At 51.0% G+C, this 21,964-nt stretch overlaps 1 protein-coding gene across 3 annotated transcripts in view; it reads right to left on the bottom strand.

Moving 5' to 3' along the window:
• Positions 1–21,964, bottom strand: part of HEATR6 (HEAT repeat containing 6) — a 1,218,923-nt gene that overhangs the window by 81,050 nt on the left and 1,115,909 nt on the right. For all 3 annotated transcript variants that reach the window (XM_069614663.1, XM_069614664.1, XM_069614665.1), the window contains one exon: positions 5,778–5,982. In XM_069614663.1, the coding sequence (XP_069470764.1) occupies positions 5,778–5,982 (205 nt within the window). The remainder of the gene's footprint in view (positions 1–5,777; positions 5,983–21,964) is intronic.

Here is a 21,964-nt window from a genome sequence, read left to right as displayed (position 1 = left end):
CACAAAACCTTTTTCTGGGGCGTAGTGTCAGCTGAAATTGCAGCTAAGTGGACCTTCAGGGAATTAAAACCCAGACCCGAGTCTAGTAGTTGAGTCAGGTACAAGACAATAGGTGTCGGAGAGCAGTCTATGGGATTGATGCTCTTGGAATAGCACCAGATGATGAATCGCTTCCATTTGTTGAGGAGGTTGGAGGTGTCCGAACTCTATGACCTCAGGAGCCAGGCCGCTAAGTTGAGAGTTCATGGGCATAGATTGAGCGTTACCCCCTGTCCTGTGATAGCATGTTTTATGGGCATGGTAGCTTTCTCGCAGGGGAGCCTGACATTGTCATCAGATGAGAACCAGGGTTGGCAGGCCCACACCAGGGCCACCAGAATCCTTGTGACTGGTTCCTGGTGCATCTTGTGCACCATCTTGTTGAGTAGGGGAGTCAGGGGAAAAGCATAAACAAATTTCCCTGACCATGTTATCCAGAGACCTTTCTTCTTGGAGCGGTTTTGCAGGTACCTGGAGGCGTAATCTGGGCATTGTGCGTTCTACGGAGTTGCTAACAAGTCAATCTCTGGGAAGCCCCAGTCTGAGAAGATGTTGAGGACTATGTCTTCGTGCCATCGCCACTCGTACTCTACGGGTAGTGGGAAGTCTCTGCTTAGCACATCTACCAGAAGATTGAGTTCCCCTGGAATGTGTTGTGACAGGAGGAACATCTTGGGTTTCAGAGCCCATTTCCAAATGTTCTGAGACAGTTTCGGTAATACATGGCTGTGGTGCCGTCTGTGAGGACTAGGACTGTCTTTCCCTGGAGGTGTGTTTGAAAGGCCTTCAGGGCTTTAAATATTGCTAGCAATTCCAACAGGTCTTTGTGGTTGGATGCTACCAATGGGGACCAAACGCTGTGTGTCGTCTGATGAAGGAGGTGAGCCGCCCACCCAGTCAGAGATGAATCCGTGGTACGAGTGGCTTCTACTGCGTGGGGTGAAGTTCTTCCCCTGCAAGAGGTTTTCCCTTGACCACCACTGCAGAGAGAGAACGAGAGCTGCCAGGACAACCACTAGATCGTCCCATTGTCCGCTGGCCTGACACCATTGGGTTGAGAACCACTCTTGCATGGGGCGCATGGGCAAACCAGCGTGTGGGACTAGATAAATGCAGGAGGCTGTCATCCGTAACAGTAGCATGGCTTTGCGTATGGTCACCTCACGATTGGCTACATAGTGAGGGATCTGGAACAGCATGTTTTGAACCTTCTCGTTGGAGGGGAAGACGAGCAAGTCTTTGGTCCGAATTAAGGCACCAAGGAACTGCTGGTCTTGGCTGGGGTCCAGGCTGTACTTCTTCTTGATTTAGAATCCCAGACTGAAGAGGAGATCTACCGTCTTCTGGGTATTTGATAGGCATGTTCCGTAAGGATCCCCTGTTATTAGCTGGTCGTCGAGGTAAGGATAGACTGGAATGGACTGCCTGTGCAGGTGAGCCGCTACTGCCGCCAGCAGCTTCGTAAACACCCTTGGAGCTGAGGCAATGCCGAAGGGAAGGACCTTGAACTGATCGTTTTTTGTCCTCTATCATGAACCTAAGGTATTTTCTGCGCGTGTGGCAACTTTGAAATATGAAAGTATGCATCTTTCATGTCCAATGTTGCCATGTAATCCCCCTGTACTAGCAGTGGGATTACTTCCTGAAATGTTGTCATTCTGAACTTTTATGGCTTGACAAACTTGTTTGCTGGGTGCAAGTCTAACACAAGGTGACTGGTGAAATGCTTTTTGGGTACAAGGAAGTACCCTGAATAAATACCCTTGTTTACCTGTAGAATGCAGACAACTTCGATGGCGCCCTTTTCTTGAAGGATCTTCACCTCTTGCAGCAGAATTTTCAGGTGTTCTAGCGATAGGCATCTGGATGTTGGTGGACAGTATTGAGGTGGTCGGTTGAACTCGATACAATAACCATGGGTGACGGTCTTGAGCACCCACTCGTCTGAAGTGACTCCCTCCCATGCATGAAGGATAGATGTTATTCGTACCCTGACCGGGGAGGCATGGTAGGGGACCTGCACTTGAGCGGAGGCTGGGGAGCCTCTTTGGGTGGAGTTCCTACCCCTGCCTTTGCCTCTACGCTGACCAGTTTGTTGGTATTGACCTGTGGCCGATGCGCTCTGTCCGGAGGACCATGGTGCACTCCCTGTCCCATACTGGTTTTGGGGGGAACGTGAGAAGGATTGCCCCAGAAAGGAACGGCGAGAGTGAACACCTCGCTGTTGATAGGATCTTTCTGTAATTTGATTCAGAGACTTACGAGTCTCATGCTCCTTCTTTGTTGTTTCTAAGGCACTGTCCACTGCTTTCCCAAACAAATTAGTCTCCTCCACTGGTTTGTTTATAAGGGATGCCAGTGTCTCAGGCTTAAAGACTGAATTCTTGATCCAGGCATGCCTTTTGAGAAGGGTACGCAGTGCCAGGGCCCGGCCCGCTGTTTCAGCTGCATCTAAGGTGTTCTTCAGGATATATTTTGGTTGACCTGTCTCCCTTCCGATACAACCGCCAGCAGGCGTGATCGGACTGGTGTGGGGGTAGAGGTGTGAGTGGGGGGGGGGGGGGGATTTTCGATGGCCTCCACATCGGAGCCATGGCTGCCGCTTGAATTCTCATCACTCAAGGCGCCTGCGCTGATGGGGGAACCACTCTTGGCCTGCATGGCGTAGGCCACCCACCGCTTCGTCTGCCGATCTTTTAGTGTTTTTGGATGAAAATGTTGGCAAGACTTGCAGGATTGCTCGTCGTGATCACGAGGCAGACATTTGTTACACTTTGTGAGTGTCATTCCATGGGTATTTAGCGTTGCAGGACTTAAAAGGAGTCCTCTCCATAGTTGAGGTAAAGGGCGACAGCAAGACCAGAAGGAAAAATAGGGGGGAAAAGGAAATGCATTGTTCAAAAAATTAAACCCCAGGGCCCCATTCTCTCTACTGTGTAGGCTTGGCCGGAGGGCCAAGGCCACACGGTCGTCAGCGTCGACCTGAGCACCAGTCGCCAAAATTCCCAGGCATCTTCGGCGCAGGATACAGAAGTAGTCGTCGATGATGAAAGGTCGAAGACTAAATGACCAACGGTCGTGGACAAAAAAGTTATAATTTAGCAATGTACGAGCTCCGCATAGGGAGACCAGCTAGCTGGGTGGAAAAAACAATCTGAGGGATCTCAACGGGTGAGGGATTTTGGGTACACTACACATCACGTTAGGGATAGTGTTACAAGCACGCCCATGTCAACGTCCCCCTTTTGATTCTCAAAAGACACAATGCAATACTTTGCGATTACCACGAGATGTCGGACTATGCACAGCATGTGATTCTAAGCAGATTCACAAGCATCAGAAACATCTCCTCATGGACCACTGTGGCATCTTTATTACGACGATGTGTAGAATTAAAGAGCTGCCAACTCCAAAGAACTCCGTGAGCTTTTAAGCTTACAACAACTCAAATTTCTTACTGTACTCAACACCCCTGGGGAATGGGGAAGTGGATAAAATAACCAGCCAGACAATCCTAATGATTTCAGAAATCGGAATGCATCTGCAAAGTGAATAGAGGCAGGGTTTCACTTGTTAACTCCTTTCACCTTAATGGAAACTTTTCACAAATATTCTTACAAGTCCCAGAAAGCATTTCCTTCTGTAAGATTGGCAAGTTTGTAACTTCTAATAGTCTTAAAATAGTGTTTGCTTGAAACGTTAACAGTTCTAATTCCACCTACAAGAGTTTTAATGAGACTCCCTATTGAGAACTAATATACCTAACTAACTAACCTATTACCATCAAATAAACTCCTTCTGTACAATTCAAAATATTTTGCATTTACATATGCCCCTATACTGTGCTGCTTGATTTGCTTGCTTGCTTTCCTTATTTGCACGTCAAGGAAGCCTCATAGGGATTGATCACCTTCCAGGAGAAAGCTGTATGTAGTTTTTCACACACTCTGCACTACTTGTGCAGATTTTGGTAGCTTTCATGGTTGCTACTGCTACGCAAAGAAAAGAACACTACTCTTTGAGGAGTAGTGTCTCAACGAATAGCTCTCAATGACTTCAGATGGGTGCCGCCTCATGAAATGCCATTGCTGTGGGGATACGAACAATAGCAGTTATAGGAGTAGTGGTTCTAGAACTGGCATTGCGGTGCCCAAACAGGCCCACCTCAGAGGATGCTCTGCATCGGTTACACAGTCTTGTGGCAGGCCTGGCCGCTTGCGATGAGGAAGGAGATAAATGCTCATACCATCAAAGGTGACTGTGCTTTTGGACACCCAGACAACCTTCAGAGGAATTCCTATAACTGTTGGGATGCTTAGGACTGAACTTGGTGCCATCTACTCTCTGGGTCCGATGAACAAATGATCATCTCTCCCATGATGCCAAGAGAACTACTTGGAGAGGCTAAAGGTCCAATCAAGAGGTTAGTAATCAAGGGCCTACAAGATATTGCTTGTCTTTGCACCATTCAGAAGTATATGACAAGTGCCTTAGTAAAGCTTAACCCCAGACCAAGACGAAAATTGTACTTCTGGGCCACCCCTCCAAGCAGGAACCTGCTCCAAAAGTGGCTGGAGCTTCATTGTGAATACCAATCTATCATTCAAACAGCACCTCCTGGCAAAGGCTCAAAAGGCATCTACTCCGCAAGATCAAGCCATTCCTTGCGCCGCAAGACTTTTCAATGGTGCTGCAGATACTAGTGATCTAGCACATCATGTGGGTAACACCCTCGTCTCAGAAATCACAGCTGCTCACCTGGACCCCCTCAAAGCAGTCCGTCACATTGTCTACCTCATCACCTGCTCTAGGAAATTTGACCACAGTATCTTCACCTTGTGCGAATTACACAGTCTACCTATCCTGTCTAGAATCTGGTTAAAAGATGCATGCCTAGCCCACAAGACAACAACCACTTGTAACCAGCCTACCTTACAGCCAAACTAAAAACAATGGGTGGTACAAAGTCATCTTGCAGTAAGGTCATCACCAGACAAGGAGAAAACTGGGAATCAGCCCTTCTCCCGCTATGCTCTGGTCCTGTGGAACTCCATCTCTGTGGCAAGCAGGACTGCTCAGAGCGTCATTCAGTTTAGGAAAGAACTGAAGACCTGGCACTTCCAACAACCCCTCGGTGTAACCAGGATTCAGGCCATCTCATGTACACCCCATTCATATGTAGTACTGTGATCATTATTACGACCGCTTACTTGATGACGTGTTAAATTCTTGCTAACAAAGTTTTGCATTGTTACCTCTGCAGCACCCAGTTGCTCCAGAGCTAGGTTTGCGCTATAAAAAATATAGAATAAGAAAATTACTTCTAGGCAGTAAAATCTTTTTTACTCCATTCCCTTGTCCTCCAGGGTGTGGATAACTTAGCAACTCTGGGTCCTGAAATGTCTGTGGTGTTTTTAGGCTATCAGATCCTGGGCTCGAAGGGTTTCCAGCATCAGGCTATATACTACGGCTGGCAATGTACAACGGAGCCTGAGGATCTGCCTCCTCCAGTGTGTGCATCACTGAATGGGACGTGGCACCTGGCTCTCAGGGCCATTACAGGTGTATCACCGACTTAAAAACCAACTATCGAAATAATCAATACATATCATCATGACCATCAGCACAAACACAAAATCCATGATTTTAGTACAGTTCCAATTGTGACCTTGTTCACAAAAATGTATGGTCAATCAAAGAATCTCTAATTTAGACAATAGAAATGTACAATTGCTTACCCAATGGCAGGGCGGAGTTTTTAAACACATTTCCAAGTGCGTAGCAGGCATTCCATCGCACTTTCATGGTAGCCTCTCCCTGCACAGTCACAATGAGCGCCTGGATGCATGCCTCAATGCTTTCGCTGAATCTGGGGTTTTCTATATGGTATGGCTGCAGAAAATGAAGCAGATTGCCCAAGGCCCTAACGGCATTACTCTTCACCTGGAAAGGAAAGCATCAATTTTGTGAGGTCCTGAACTGTTGGCCATCACCCCTTGCTTTCAATCATTTGTATTTTCAAATGGAAACAGACATTTCAAGATGGTGTAAGAGCAGCAACAGTAGAGAAAGCAAAATAAACTGAACAGGCAAAGAAGGAAAGTGCAAATAGTATTACTACAATAGGTAAACTTCCTGAAGAAATTAGTAGGTTTACTGGCACAACCATAATAAATCGACAACTTAAATAATTAAACCTAAAAATAAAATGCCATGCATTTTATTACATAAATTGTGTGTCCATAGGATAAGAATAATGAAAGTACCTCTTAAAACCTGCAGAAATAAATAAATGGGAAGAGATCTAAAGTACTGTGGATTGCGGAAAAGAAGGAGAAATTACTTACTGTAATGTTCTGTCTATGGATTCTTTTCCTGCAGATTCCTCAACTGATAGATATTACCTCCAGCTCTGCTGCTTTGGAAAATTTTCGACAGGGGGCCTAGTGGACCTCGACCTGGCTGTTGACCGTCGATCTAACGTGCTCGGCGTCTGGCCGTCAAATCCGGACGTGACATCAAGCGGTATAAATACCACGTCACTACGCTTCAACCTCAGTTCCCCGTCCCCCCCACCACCACACACTGCATAGGAAAACAGAGAGAACAAACAGGCTAATGAACCCTTAAAAATGAAAAAACTATAGACCTCCAAAAGGAGGAACAATTGCAACAAACATTACAAGTAGCGCCAGAAATCATTTTTTCTTTTAAACTTGTGGCAGGAAGACAGAAAACGGACACAGAGGTCCATCACCAAGTCAACGTGAAAGAGAAGATGCATGCCAACCACCAACCTGAGCGGGGCTGGATGGGAGGGGAGATGAAGAATCTGCGGGAGAAGAATCCATAGAAGGAAAAAGTTACTTACCTGTAACTTTTGTTCTCCAGCATGGGTCTGGCATGGATTCACATGCTCATGAATATTCCCCGTCGTCAGGCCGGGAATCCTCGGTATAGAAAAAAATCAGTATCAGTTTCGTTTCTGATCTGTCTTTCTTAGTAGTAACCAATCACTGGTCTCTGGGTCATACTGACCCCAGCCAATGACTGCCCTCTCCCTAAGCCCCGCCTCTGGCAGCCATCCTCAGATTTGGTAGCACGTAAAGTGGCAGTATGACCACGTGAAGAGCCGTAGAGGGTTAGGCGGGAGGGTTCGCATGTGAATCCATGCCAGACCCATGCTGGAGAACAACAGTTACAGGTAAGTAACTTGTTCCTTCTCCAGCATGGGGTCTGGCATGGATTCACATGCTCATGAATAAGAATACATAGCAGTACACACATGCACAACCACGGCAGGTGGCAACAGGCTCAACATTAAGCAATACAACAACTCAACATTAAGCAACTCTTACCTCCTCACCAGGCTCACCTTAGACGAACAGGTTGCGCAGCACTGCTTGGCCGACCCTGGACTCCTCCCTGGAGTCCCGATCGATGCAGTAGAATCTTGTGAAGGTGTGCGTCGACCTCCACGTAGCAGCCCTGCAGATGTCCAGCAGGGGCACACCAGACAGGAACGCCGTGGTAGCAGCGATCGCTCTGGTCAAATGGGCTCTCGGACGGCCGGGCAGCGGTCGGTTTGCCAACCAGTGACATTGCATGATGCAGCCGGAGAGCCATCTGGAAATGGAAGTCTTCGGGAGAGCCTTCCCTTGATTCACAGTCCCAAAGTTCACAAACAGCTGTGACGTCTTCCAAAAACTCTTTGTGCGGTCCACGTAGAACTTCAGCGCTCTAGCTACATCCAGCGAGTGCAAAGTCCTCTCGGCTGGCGACGAAGGCGACGGGAAGAAAACTGGCAACACCAAGGGCTCGTTGAGGTGGATGTCCGACGGCACCTTGGGCATAAAGGAGGGGTGTGTCCTCAGCACCACCTTTGTCATGAAAAGTCAAGTATGGAGGCTTGCAAGATAGGGCCTGGATCTCTCCCACTCGTCGTGCGGAGGTGATGGCCACGAGGAAAGCTGTCTTCCATGACAGGAACTTCAAAGGTGCCGAATGCATAGGCTCGAATGGGGCCCCCATGAGCCTGGTTAGCACCACTTTAAGCTCCCACGCCGGGGCAGGAGCCTTCACCGGCGGGAATGATCGGAATAGTCCCTTCATGAATTCTTTCACCAGGCGATGAGACCACAAGGACACCCGTCCCGTAGTCCTGGTATATCGGGAGATTGCAGCCAGATGTATTTTGATGGAGGCGTGAGCCAGTCCAGCTTTGGCCAGCGACAGTAGGTACGGCAGTACTTGAGGGGCCGTAATCCGCAGAGGGTTAATCTTCTGTGCACAGCACCAGACAGAGAACCTCTTCCATCTATGTCTGTAGCACTTGAGAGTTGAGGACGCCCTGGCCTTTGCAAGAACCTCTCTGCAGCCAGCCGGGATGTCGTACCCTCCAAACTCTAGTGCTGCAGGAACCAGGCCTGCAAGTTCAGCGACTCCGGGTTGTGGTGAAGAATGGCGCCTCCTTCTCTGGAGAGAAGGTCTGTGTCCCTCGGTAGCTTGACTGGTGGGGACGTTGACAACTCCAGAAGGTCCGGGAACCAGATCTGTCTCGGCCACGCCGGTGCGACGAGGATCATCCTGCACCGGGACCTCTTGAGCTGGTTGATGAGCAGGAGCAGCAACGGCAGCGGAGGGAACGCATAAAGAAATAGGCCGTTCCAGGGGAACGCGAAAGCATCTCCCATGCTCCTCGGCTGGGGGAACCTGCTGGCGAACCTCCGGCACTTGGAATTCATCGCCGTCGCAAAGAGATCGATTTGGGGTTCACCCCATCGTCGGAAGAGTCGATCCACTTGATCCTGGCGTAGTTCCCACTCGTGGCACAAGCGCAGCTCCCTGCTGAGTGAGTCGGCGATCGTGTTTTTTATTCCTGCCAGACGAAGAGGCATCAGAAACATCCCCTGGGCGACGACCCAATGCCACAGATCCTGGGCTTCCTTGGATAGGGCAGGGGACCTGGTTCCGCCCTGCTTCTGGATGTAGAACATTGTGGTGGTGTTGTCGGTGAAGATCCTCACTACCTTGCCCTTGAGGGACAAAAGAAAGGACCTGAGGGCCCAGAACACTGCGCGGAGCTCCAAGATGTTGATGTGGAGAGACTTCTCCTCCGGGAGCCAAAGGCCTCTCGCGTGAAGATCTCCGGAGTGCGCTCCCCAACCTTCCAGGGAGGCGTCCGTCGTCACCGTCACCTGGTGAGCTGGGGTCTGAAAGTCTGTGCCCGCCGACAGATGGGAGCGGGTACCCCACCACCGGATCGCCTGGCGGAACGTCTCGTTGAGAGGGATCCTGTCCTCGAAGCTGCCCGTCGACTGGACCCAGCGGGCGTCGAGGAACTCTTGTAAGGGGCGCATCCGAAGCCTGCAAAGGCGCACCAGATAAATGCAGGAGGACATCATCCCGAGGAGGTATTTGATAGATCTTACCCTGGCCATGTCCGTGGCCAGCAGACGCTGCACCTTGCCCAGAATGGTCCTGGTCCTTTCCTCCGACGGCGAGGCCAGCCGCGCCACTGTGTCGAGCTTGGCTCCCAGAAACAGGGCGACTTGCGACGGGACCAGGTGGGATTTTGGAAAGTTGATGGAGAATCCCAGGTCCGTGAGCAGCTGGACGGTCTTCGCAGTGTGCTCCACGGCGAGCTCCCTTGTCCTTGCCCGGATGAGCCAGTCGTCCAGGTAGGGGTAGACGTGGATCCCCTGTAGGCGCAGCCGCGCCGCCACCGGTGCGAGGCACTTGGTGAACACCCTGGGTGTCGACTTCAATCCGAACGGGAGGGCTTTGAACTGGTAGTGCCGCCCTTGGACCACGAACCTGAGGAACTTTCGGTGTCTTTTCAGAATGGGGATGTGGAAGTACGCATCCTCCAAGTCCAACGATGACAGGAAATCGCCCTCCTCCAGCTGTCCCAGCACGTGCTGGAGGGTGACCATACAGAACTTCTGTGCCTTGATGTACTTGTTCAGTCGTTGTAGGTCCAGGATGGGGTGCCATCCTCCTGTCTTCTTTTTTACGAGGAAGTACCTTGAGTAAACTCCGGAGCCCCGAAGCCTCTTTGGGACGAGCGCGATGGCACCCTTCTTGAGCATCGCCCTTACTTCCAACAGTAGCTGAGGGACGTGATTTTCCTTCCTGGCCACGGGTGGAATGCGAGGGCATTTCTTCTGAAACTCGAGGGCGTGCCCTTGGGCCAGGGCGTCCAGCACCCAACGGTCGGTGGAGATAGACTCCCACACGCTGACGAACCTCGCCAGCCGGCCTCCCACCGGGGTGCTTCGGCGGGGGCCCGACCCCACGGTCAGTTCAATCTTGTTTGTAGGCCGCCTTGCCTCCTTGACCTCCCCGTCGACGACGACGGGCACCACTTGACTTGCCGCGTCCCCTGTAGGCTTCCTGGGACGAACATCTTGCCGCTTGGCGGTACGTGGAGGAGCCACTGCCGGATCCCTTGGAGACACCTTGTCTGCCTCCGGAGCTCCGAAAGGACGGCCGTCGTTGTTGGAGCACTCCCAGTGCCCGGGCAGTCTCTGTGTCTGTCTTGATGGCCTGAAGGGACTCATCAACCGCCATCCCAAACAGGTTGTTCCCGTCGAAGGGCATGTCCAAAACCTTGGTTTGTACGTCCTGGCGAAAATCCGTGGCCCTGAGCCATCCTCGTCGTCTCAAGCAAACGCCGTTGCCCAACTGACGGAAACCGGTGTCTGCGATGTCCGTTGCCACCGTGATGGCGTGGTCCGAAGCAATCTCACCCTCCTGTAGGATTTCAAGGGCCTCAGCCCTTCTGGCGTCCGGAAGGAAGTCCAACAGAGGGGCGATTTTGAACCACAACTCCCTGTCGTAGCGGGCTACGATAGCCAGGGCGTTGGCCGCCTCGATAGTCGTCGCTGCGGATGAGATGATCCGCAGTCCCATCGTGTCCAACTTCCTGCCCTCGCCGTCCGGCGGGGAAGTTGATGTCGAGGCCGATGCCTCCCCAGCTTTCTTCTTTGCTGCCGCCGAGACGACCGAATCCGGGGTAGGTTGCGCTCGAAGGCCCAAGGGGGCAGCATCGGGGACCCGGTACTTCTTCTCGTACCGGGCCCTCTTTGCCGGCACCGTGGCAGGGTTCTTGAGGAGGGCGAGCCCCTCATCCCAGATGTCATCAAGAAGCGGTACAGCGAGGACCGTCTTCCTTTTAGCCTTGCGCCGTTGGTAAAGGAACCCTTCCTTCTTCTCTTCTGGGCAGAGCTGGAAGAGCTTGGATGCCCTGGAAATCATGGCATGAAAGGATCCAATTTCGTCGGGCGGGGACGCCCGAACAGGGGGCGACGAGGGACACGTCCCGTCGTCGCCTCTGTCATCATCTGTACCTGTCGAAGCCGTGTCCGTGCCTGTATCATCCCCGTGGGTAGTAGACCGGGTGGAAGGCAGAGCAGGCCGCAGAGGTGGGAGAGGTGGCGTAGGATGCGTCCTCCTCCTCTTATGCGGTGGACTTTCCGAAGGTCCTGGCTCCGGCTCCCCCGTCGGGTCTGGCTCAGGTACCTCCGCCAGGGGGAGGGGCAACCTTGTCCTTATCTCCGAACATAAGGACTGAATCGCTGACAAAATGGCCGCCGAAGTGTCCTGCGGCGCCGGAAACGACGGGCGCGAGGGCTCTTGAGGAGCCTTGTCGGCGACCCCATCGCTCTCGTCGTCGCCCTCGTCGGGGTCCCTCCCGATGGGCTGGGCCTCTTCCACGCCTTCGATGAGCTCTTCTTCAGAGGTCGTGTTCGTATCCACGATGGCCACCAGCCCCTCCCCCACCTTTTCCAACGAGGACTTCGTGGGGGTCTTCTCAATGGGCCTGAAAGACGACTCCCTCCGCGGTGGCAGGGAGACTCTGGGTCCTGAGGGCGCCTCCACTGGTGTAGCCTCCACAGGCTGAGCCAGGGCCGCGGCGACATCCTCAATCGAGGTCTTAGCAAGGTGAATTAAGGCCATCGTCACCTTCTGGACGCCGGGGGCCTTCACCTTGGGGGGAGGGTCCGAGCCTTGCTTCCCCTCTGCCGGAATATTCGAGATCGACCGGGGCCTCTCCAGAAGCTTCGCCGGGTTCTCGGACTTCGTCTTACCCGAGCCAGAGCGTTGGATCGTGGTTGATGGCGCCGGGGAGAATGCGCCCTGCCTGGCAGCCAAGGAGCCCGACCGTTCGGCGCTCCCGGTGCCCGCAGACTCGCGGTGCTTAGCCTTTTGTTGGGCCCCCGTCGCCGGGATGCCCTCACAGGACTTAGAAGACCGCTCGGACTTCTTTTTCTTCTTCTCGCCTGACGGGCTCTTACCTTCCAGCCAGTTGGCGAGACGGAGGTGGCGATCCTTCATTGTCCGCTCCGACATGTTCCCACAAAACGCGCAGTCCTTCTCCGTGGGCGTCTTGTCCTCATGGAGACAGTGGAGGCATAACGAATGCTCGTCCTCCTTGAAAACATTCTGAAGCTGGCATCCAGGGCAGGTCCTGAACAGCTTCCCGGGCGTCGACCTTCCTTTCTCCTGGGCCATGTCCCGGGTAGGCCTCGGAACTTCTGGAATCCTCCAAAAGCGTAACTCGACGAAATCTTCACCCTTGAGGGGCGTAGAAAACTCCGAAAAGGGATCCCCGTTGATCGGAAGTAGAAACGGTGGAGCTTGAGGCTCTATTTAACCGAAAAATGAGAAAAATCTCCTAGAAAAGCGTGAAAACGCAGCAAAAGCTCGAGAGCTACAGCACGAGGACTCCCAACACTTGAACGTGCGGTATAAATCTGAGGATGGCTGCCAGAGGCGGGGCTTAGGGAGAGGGCAGTCATTGGCTGGGGGCAGTATGACCCAGAGACCAGTGATTGGTTACTACTAAGAAAGACAGATCAGAAACGAAACTGATACTGATTTTTTTCTATACCGAGGATTCCCGGCCTGACGACGGGGAATATTCATGAGCATGTGAATCCATGCCAGACCCCGTGCTGGAGAAAGAACATTACAGTATAATTTCTCCTTCAATGGATTGCCTTTCTCCCGCAGATTCCTCATCTAATAGACTCCCAAAGCAGTAGATGGAGGGCGGCAGAAAGTTATACTAAGAAATTTTGCAGCACTCCCCTTCCAAAACGTGCATCAGCTGTACAAGTCACATCCAGACTATAGTGCTTAGCAAAAGTATGAAGGGATGACAATGTCGCAGCACGACAAATCTCCCAGACAGGTACTCCCCTTTGCAATGCTGTTGATTCAGAGACTCCCCTTGTCGAATGGGCCCTGATGCCTGCTGGCAATTCCTTTCCAGTGGACTGGTAGCATTCCGCTATATAGTAAATTATCCAGCGGGATAAAGTCTGCTTCATTTTGGGTAAGCCCTTACAGGCCAAGGAAAAGGCCACGAAGAGATGGTCCGCTCTCCTAAAATCAGCTGTCCTTGCATTATAACTCAGTGCCCTTTTCGGGTCTAGACAATGTAACCGTTCCTCCTGCTTAGAAGGGCGCAGAGGAGGGTAGAAGACCGGAAAGGTCGATGGACTGAGACAAGTGAAATTCTGATACAACCTTGGGGGAGGAAGCCAGGCTTTACCCAGAGTGAAACTTTCTCCCGGAAAAAAACGCAGGAAGGGTGGGTTACAGCATAAGGCCTGCAGTTCCACAGCCACCAACAAGTCTGTTTTCAAAGAGAGAAGCTGTTACGGACAAGAGTGCATAGGCTCAAAGGGAGCCGCCACCAGAAATGTCAGAACCAGATTAAGGTCCCAATCCGAGACACCAAAGGGAGTTGCGGAAACTTATTTACAAGGCCTTTGAGGAATACTACCATTACCGGATCGTAAAAAATAAGCTGCGATCTGGGTATCTTTTAAACACAGACAAGGCTGCCAAATATCCTTTGACTGTGGTGACCTGAAGGCCTCCTGAGGCCAGTGATAGAAGGAACTCCATCACTGTAGTGGTGGGGCAAGAGATGGGGGTCAATCTCACATTCCATGCACCATGCCTCAAATCTTCTCCATCTGCACATGTTCAAATATTCTGTAGACGGTCTGCGTGCAGCCAGCAACACGTCAATTACTTCCTCAGAGGTCCCAGTCATCATGTCTCATCCTCTCAAGAGCCACTTATGTAGGTTGAAGGAATTCGGGGTCAGGTGGAGTATCCGACCTGACTGGGTTAAGAGATCTGGACGCCGAGGCAACTGGTGAGGTGGACAGATGGACAGATCCAAGAGGTAGGAGTACCACATTCTCCTCACCCAGTCCGATCAAGATCATGGTCGCTCGAAACCTCTTCAACCTCCGGAGAACCCATGGAGTGATGGGAATCGGAGGGAACGCGTAATGGAGAGGGAAGGTCCAATCCACCAGAAACACGTTCCCCAGCGCACCGTTCGCTGGGAATTCCCTTGGGCAAAATTGTTCGCACTTCCTGTTGGACTCCGCTGCGAACAGATCCACCGCTGGGGTACCCCAAAGAGCGAAGACCTCTAGTTGTTCTCTGTGCCCGCCAGATGAACTGCTGAGACTGAGATCTAGTTCTCCAGCAATCAGAACCAAAGCCTCATCGCCTTCGTGCAAAGGGGCGGGAGTGCACACCACTGTATTGTCCGTCAGAACGAGTACATGCTTCCCCTGCAGAAACAGGGCAAACGCTTTCAGGACAAGCCTGATGGCCTGCAACTCCAGCCTGTTGATGTGCCACCAGGCATCCGTCGCTGACCAGAAGCCGCTCACCTTCAAATCGTCGTAGTGAGAGCCGCAACCCTTCAGAGAAGCATCCGTGACCACTCAGGTCTGACGCCAAGGAGGCCAGAAGGGTTCCCCTGCCAAGAGGCTGTTGCGGTCCACCCACCAGGGCAGGTCGTTGACCACTGATGTGGACACCCTGAGGAGATCCGAGATCGTGCCGAGGTACTCAGACCACTGACCCCTCCGGTGCCATTAGAGGGAGCTCATGCGCAACCTGGTCTCTGGCACCAGAAATATGCAGGAGGCCATGAGACTTAGGAGGCAGAGGAAGGAAGCCACTGGTAGAGTGGAATGGTTCTGGAACAAGTCAACCATTTTTGTCAAGCTGACTACTCTCTTCTCGGGAGGCAAGGCTTCCCCCACCCGGGTATCTAGGACTGCTCTGATGATCTGGAGCCTCTGGACTGGTGTCATGTGGGACTTCGTTAAATTAAGGACAAAGTCCAGCTTGTGCAGAAGCAGGCAGGTGTCCTCTAAATGAGACAAGACCTGCACTGCAGACTTCCCTCGGATCAGCCAGACCTCCAGATATGGAAATACGTGGACCCCGGATCTCCTGAGATGAGCCGCAAACACCTCCATGAGCTTGGTGAAGACCCTTGGGGCGGACGTTAGAGCAAAGGGAAGCATCTTGAACTGATGCATATCTCCTACGGTGAACCTTAGGAACTTCCTGTACTTTTGATGGATTGGGACATGGAAATAAGCATCTTGTAGGTCTATAGACACCAGCCAGTCCTGTAGCTCGAGAGCGTGGAGAATCTCTCTCAACGTCACCCTGCTGAATTTGTCTTTCCTCAGTAACTTGTTCAAGACCCTGAAGTCCAGAATGGGACAGAGCCCTCCTCTGTTCTTGGGTACCAAGAAATAATAGGAATACCAACCCGATCCTCTCTGCTCGGGAGGTACCTCTTCCACGCACCCTTCAACAACAGGGATCTCAGTGCTTCCTGGAGCTCCTGTCCCGGTTGGAATGGGGGTTGGGGCAGTCTTTCCGGTGGTTACCTTACAAATGGTAGACAACCCTACTGAATGAGCTGAAGAGCCCAGGCATCTGAAGTAATTCCCTGCCACTGGAGCAAATGCTTGGTCAACCGTCCTCCAACCGGTGCACTGTGAGAGGGGAAATTCAAAGTGGCTTCGGAGACTAGGTTGCCCCCACCGCTGACGCTGCCTGTTGGCCTCTTGAGGCGAAGCTAAAGCAGGTTTGGCAGGATGCGCAGCTAGGCCTAAGGACTTACCAGTGATTTTGGATTCCTTAAATTTTCTAAGGAATCGTCGGTTTCTGGCCTAATAGAAGATTGCCCTCGAAGGACATGTCCAGAAGCTTGACTTGGACACAGAGGCCTGTCTTTTCAGTGTTATGGCTGACGCCATAGATCGGCCCACACAGCCAGCGATGTCCAGGCCGGTTCACAGCGACTGTCTGCTCACCTCTTTCCCATCCTCCATTAGCTGTAGGAAGCCCTTGCGCATGTCTCCTTCTGAGACATACTGAGCAGCATTTTCAACTGCTATCCATAGACGAAAGGAGTAATCGGCAAAACTGCTTACCACATTTGTGGCTTTTAGGGCCATACTGCCTGAAGTAAATGCTTTCTCCGCTAAGGCATCAACCATGTTTGCTCTAGACGAGACAGTAACAGCCTGCATAACGAGCCCCTCCGGGAAGGGTGAGAGGAGAGGTATGAGGGGTCTCATCTAACCAGCCTGTATTTCCCGGAAATGGTGGAGCTGACGGGAGGACTGGAACAAGGGTTTTGCCACATAATTGTTAAAGGATCGGTAATGGCAGGGTTTTAAGGCATACTGCGCTCTGTGGTGAGACTTTCCTCTAAAATGTCAGTAAGGTCATAACCTTATATGGGCGCCACTGATGAATGTAATCCCAGGGTGTCTAACCTTTTCTACTAAAGCCCTGAATTTAGAAGTATTATGAACATAGGGCTGGGTTTGCTGAAATTCGAGGTCTGGAGAGGTGTCCAGACTGCTGGCGTCATGGTGGCCTTGAGCCAGCTGCAAAAGCTGGTTTTGTTCATCAAATAATCAACCCATCCTTAACACAAGTAAATAAGGTCGACATTCCCCTGATCATAGGGGTCATTACTGCCGAAGATAACTGCCATAATGTCGAAAAATTCAGACCGGAGTTGCAGGGTGAATGTTTTCTCGACAACCGTCGACATCAAGGGTTTCTCTCTCGGCACTGATATGGTGGATGTCGGCGTCGATCGGGATTGAGGCGCCATATCATCGACATCCTTGGATGCACTGGGTTGATCCGGCTCCCATAGAACCTCTTTCGGTGTCGAAAGATTTATTAGGGCTGACATTGTCGGTACCGGGGCACTAGAGGGGTCGGGTATGCCGAGCACCGCTCTTAGCTCCGAAGCCTGCTGCGTGGTGGAGGGTTTAAGGGTCTTAGCCGTGCCGACTGCAGCATGCTTGTCATGGCCACAGGGCAAGAACCACAAGCTCCACTACATAAAGGGTCCAGTTGGACCCAGTCCTGGCGCCTTTGGTGCCAAGCTCATGAGAAAGTGTGCTCTGCACACTTTTATTCTTGTGCACATATTTTCTCCCCTGCAGGGCCCCCACGTGCCTCCAGGTCAGGCGTGGCCATAGGAGTGCACTGGGCTACACACGTACAGCTTCTTCTGGGAGTTGCAGGGTGGGGCCACAAGTCAGAACAAATGGGCGTGGCCGGGACAAGGCTATTTAAGCCTGCCCCCGACCGCATGAAAGCGCTTCGTGTTAGTCTGCTTATAGCAGCATAACGCTCACTGCCGCCCGAAGCGCATCTTACCCGACTCCAGCAATAAACATCGCCTGAAGCGCATCCTTACCTGATTCCAGCAGCAGCCACAGTCGAAGCGCATCCTTACCGGATTCCAGCAGCAACCGCAGTCGGAGCGCATCCTTACCTGATTCCAGCAGCAACCGCAGTCGGAGCGCATCCTTACCCGATTCCAGCGGCAGAGCATCCTTACCTGATCCCGACTTGCAGCCTCAACACTTACTCGGTAGTCCATCTTCGGCCAGCATCATCGCAGATCCAGGCATCCTTCACCCGCTGGCAGATCTTCGGATGACAGCATCCCAGTCTGAATTCGCCAGGCCATCCGTGCAAGACAAAAGGACAAACAAGGTTAGAAAAACTATCAAGACATTACGCTAAGGTCGTGCTCAAACCAATCCTTGCGCTTGACCTAAGAACCAAACTTACCACCTATTGGGACATTGTCAACTCTCTTTTTCTCCATTGACGGCTCACTTCTTGCACCGCAATTCCGCTGGGCCTCATATCACCTATTGGGAAGAAGGAAAGACATTACAAGAGATACGGAAAATAATCAAGATCGAAGGATACTTACCTTTGAAGTTGTTCAGCCACAGCCGGTCTTGGCTGCCATGCACATGGACCAGTGAAGAAACTCGGTCCATGTAAAAGCTCCCCTGCAGTGAGAAGCAGGACGGAGAGCTCGCCATCATAATTAAACAGGTGAGACTATAGAGGTAGGCGCATGCTCACCACATTCTGGGAAGAAGGGTTCGAGGGAGACCACAGCCATATCACAGCATTCTCGCGGCCTCTCGTATTCTTGCAGGGGCAGTACCAACAACCAGCACAGTACACAACATGGGAGCAGGGGAAGAAACCTGACCAAGGGGAGGTGGTTCCAGGGAGGGCTGCAACCATGCCCCAACGTCCCCGCAGAGACCAGGTGAGCGTAATAATGCTTTTTGAACATGTCAAGCATGGAGGCTTTGAAATTCTCACACTCTTGGCGGGTGGTAGGCCCAGCCACGGCTTACCTTTATCCGTCGATGAATCAGAGTCCCAACGGTGGCAGTGACGCCTTTTCTTCTTTCAGGACGAGGAAGAATGGCTCGAGTGGGACTGTTTATTCTTCAGCCTATGTTCTTTTTAGGGGTTTGCCCCTTAGTTTCGGCCTCCTAAGACTGAACCATCAACCATGCCAGTGATTTTGAGAGCGGTCAACCCAGAGCGAGTTTTGCAGCTTTATCGCGTAGGGATTTGGGTTGCATTTTGGCGCACAACGGACACCCGGAAGTCCCGTGCTGAGGCACCAGAGACACAACTCGTGTGGGTAAGTGATGGCCATCTTGGTGCCACAATGGAACACTGCTTGATACCCGATACCAGAGAGACCGACATCTCGCATAGAGTAATTGAAAAAGTACAACAGATTTCTGACAAAAATGTCGAGAGAGTCTAAGACTCACCTGTGTTCGCAAGCAGCGTGTTAGCATGCGGAAAAAAGGAACTGAGGTTGGAGCATAGTGACGTGGTATTTATGAGATGCCTGACGTCACGTCCGAAGCCAACGACCAGATGCCGAGCAAGACGGATCAACGGCCGGGTCGAGGTGCATTACGCCCCTTGTCGAACATTTTCCGAAGCAGCAGAGCTGGATGGAATATCTATCAGATGAGGAATCTGCGGGAGAAAGGCAATCCATTGAAAATAATTTCCCATCACTCTCATTCCTTAAACACTTGCTCCATTCTACGCCTAACGGCATATTTCTGGCACACAACTTCACCCGAACGTACAAACTTTCAGAGCCCATCTCATATAGGGTTGGGGAGGCAGAGCCTCCCATTTGACATGCATGGCTGCTGGGTGGCCGTGCAAAACCGCCTTTCACATTATGGGCATTAGTAACTGATGTGACTGCCTATTCCTAAATCCGGTAAACTCGATGTTCCACTACCACCCTTTGAAAGGGTAATTTTTGAGAGAGGAGTTTAGTAATTAGTGACCCTCTAAACAAAATCACCACCCCTCCCAGGTGTTTTAAAGTGGCATTTGATCATGAAAAATAGACACACCTCATGACTAGATCCCTCAATCCCAACCCGACCTCCAGCAGACACTACTAGTCATGGCTAGATCCCCTCCAATCCCAACCCGCACTCCAGTCACTCAAACCCTCTCACCTTATCTCAGCCACCACTACCCACCATTCCTCCCTCCTTTCCCACACACACATCCCAAGCTACACCTGCTCATTTCCTTCCCAACCTTTCTCTCTACTCCCCATCAGTCACCACGCCTGTAAATCCTAACTTCATCTTTCACCTCATCCATTTACCATACCTCCAATTGCTCATTTACTTCCACACCTCCCCCTCAACTCCTGCTTGAGCAAGCAGCCTCACAGCCCTCTCCCACCACTGCACCCATCTTCCTTCACCCTCCCCCTAGCCTCACTAGATCTCCCACCAGCTTCACTGCAGACTGCCCAACCAAGACTCTTTAACCATCTGCAGCCACTCCTCCTCTTTCCTACACCCTATTGCCCTCCACTTTCACCTTACCACGCTCCCTGCTCATGCCCATCCAATCCCATTCTACACCCCAACCTGTAGTACACTTCGCTGACCATCTGCACCTAGAACACCCCCTGCTAACGTTACAACTCTCAGAAGTTTCAAACTACCCCATCACACTCTCTCCTCCTTCCATACTGCCAACCACACCCTCTGCCTACCTGAAACCTGCTCTAATACTGAACTGAGCTCAGCAAGCCTGAACAGCACAGAAATGTATCAAAGGAAAAATACCTCCTTTGAAGAAGCAGAACAGTCAGCCCTGTCTGCAGGATTGGGCGGTCCAGAATGGGGAAGCCCATCTTCATTATTACCCATGGTCAAGGTCAGAACTGAATCAGCATTGAGACTGTAAGAGGGAGCTCAGGGCACCTCCTGAGAGCAGCCCAAGCTGTTTGATGAGGCAACACATGAGTCCAAGCTATGCGGACTGGGGCCCTTCCTTTACCAACTGTGCCCTGAGAAGAGATGTTGCATCCTTTGCTTACCACCTCACTCAATCTGCCAGGCCTGGAGGCACGTATTTGCCACCAAGTGGCACCCACAGTTAACTGAGTAGACTCAGGGGAAAAGGTTGTGTGTAAAGGGCAGGATTCTGACCAGTAGACCAAGGCATGCTAGAAGAATTAGTTGCCAGTACATCACAGATAGTCTTGGAAACTTTGAATGCCAAGCCTGGGAGGGCTTGGTAGACACAAACCTAAATGAGTTTACTTTTGAACCTCGGAATGAGTCCCAGTAATAGATGCCTCTTGGCATAGAAGGTGACTCGGACCTATCCCGGAATAGTGAGAAAGTTTGGAAGTGGTCTGGGTTGCCTGCTTAGTCATGACAGGAGCCATGTGATAAACCCTACTAGAGGGAGCCTTTCGCAAACTTACATACAAGACCTGTGGAATGGGCCAGATTCCTTGAGTGTGTCTCAGCGGAAACAGCTGGGAGGTGTCCAGCGATTAAAACCTAGCGGCTCAAGCGAAGACCACTAGAACCGATACTAATGTGGAAGCATCTTGGAAACATCGCCCCAAGTGGGGGTACCACAGTAAAAATCAAGACTTAATAGTAAAACCTTTTAGCAGAAAATAGGACTTATTGTTTAAGGACTTATATTTTTTACAAAATATAGGAACATGTTAACCTGCAAAGCCTGTCTGCCCAAACAAAAACTTTGGAGACTTGCTGAAGTTTATAGATGTGTAGCACAATTCTTCAAAAAATGTCTTCCATTATTTTCGTGTTTGGTTTTAAACAATCTTCATTTAAAACATATGTCCTCTGCTTTGATTTCAATTGTGTTCTGTAGATCAAGACTTGGATTCAACAGCTCTGTATCTAATGTATTATAGGTTTTGTTGACATTTGCTTTGAAATTAAGTCTTGTAACTTATTCCCCTCATGTTCGTATGTGCTCATAGCCACATATAATCTTGTTTCCTGATTCATTCTCATTTCATATACCCTCAACACGTGTTTCGGTGCCCTTTGCAGCTTCAATAAGAGATTTGGGTTGTGTGATTATTAATTCTTCATTGTTGACTTGCATATTTTGCCTTCTTGTCGTTTCTTTCCTCCAAGTATCTTGTGGATAACATTTGTTTTCGTGTATCCCATTGTCCATTTACAGGTGACAGCAGAAGCATGTGCACATTTAATAAGAAAACACTGTCACATGCAATTAATGGATAAGCGAGAAGGATTGTTAATTCATCATACACAAAATTGAATGGTAGTTTAAGTTAACCTCACCAACTAGAAAATGGTTACATGATTGTTTTAAATAGGTAGGACTAAACATGTTACTTGCAAAGGGAATTCAGCAACCGTAAGAACAATAGAGGCCACTG

The sequence above is a fragment of the Ambystoma mexicanum genome, chromosome 9, assembly GCF_040938575.1.
Source record: "Ambystoma mexicanum isolate Mex_15411 chromosome 9, UKY_AmexF1_1, whole genome shotgun sequence".
NCBI classification, from domain to species: domain Eukaryota; kingdom Metazoa; phylum Chordata; class Amphibia; order Caudata; family Ambystomatidae; genus Ambystoma; species Ambystoma mexicanum.
Note: the sequence above shows the minus strand (reverse complement) of the source record. Positions and strands in the feature narration are given on the sequence as shown.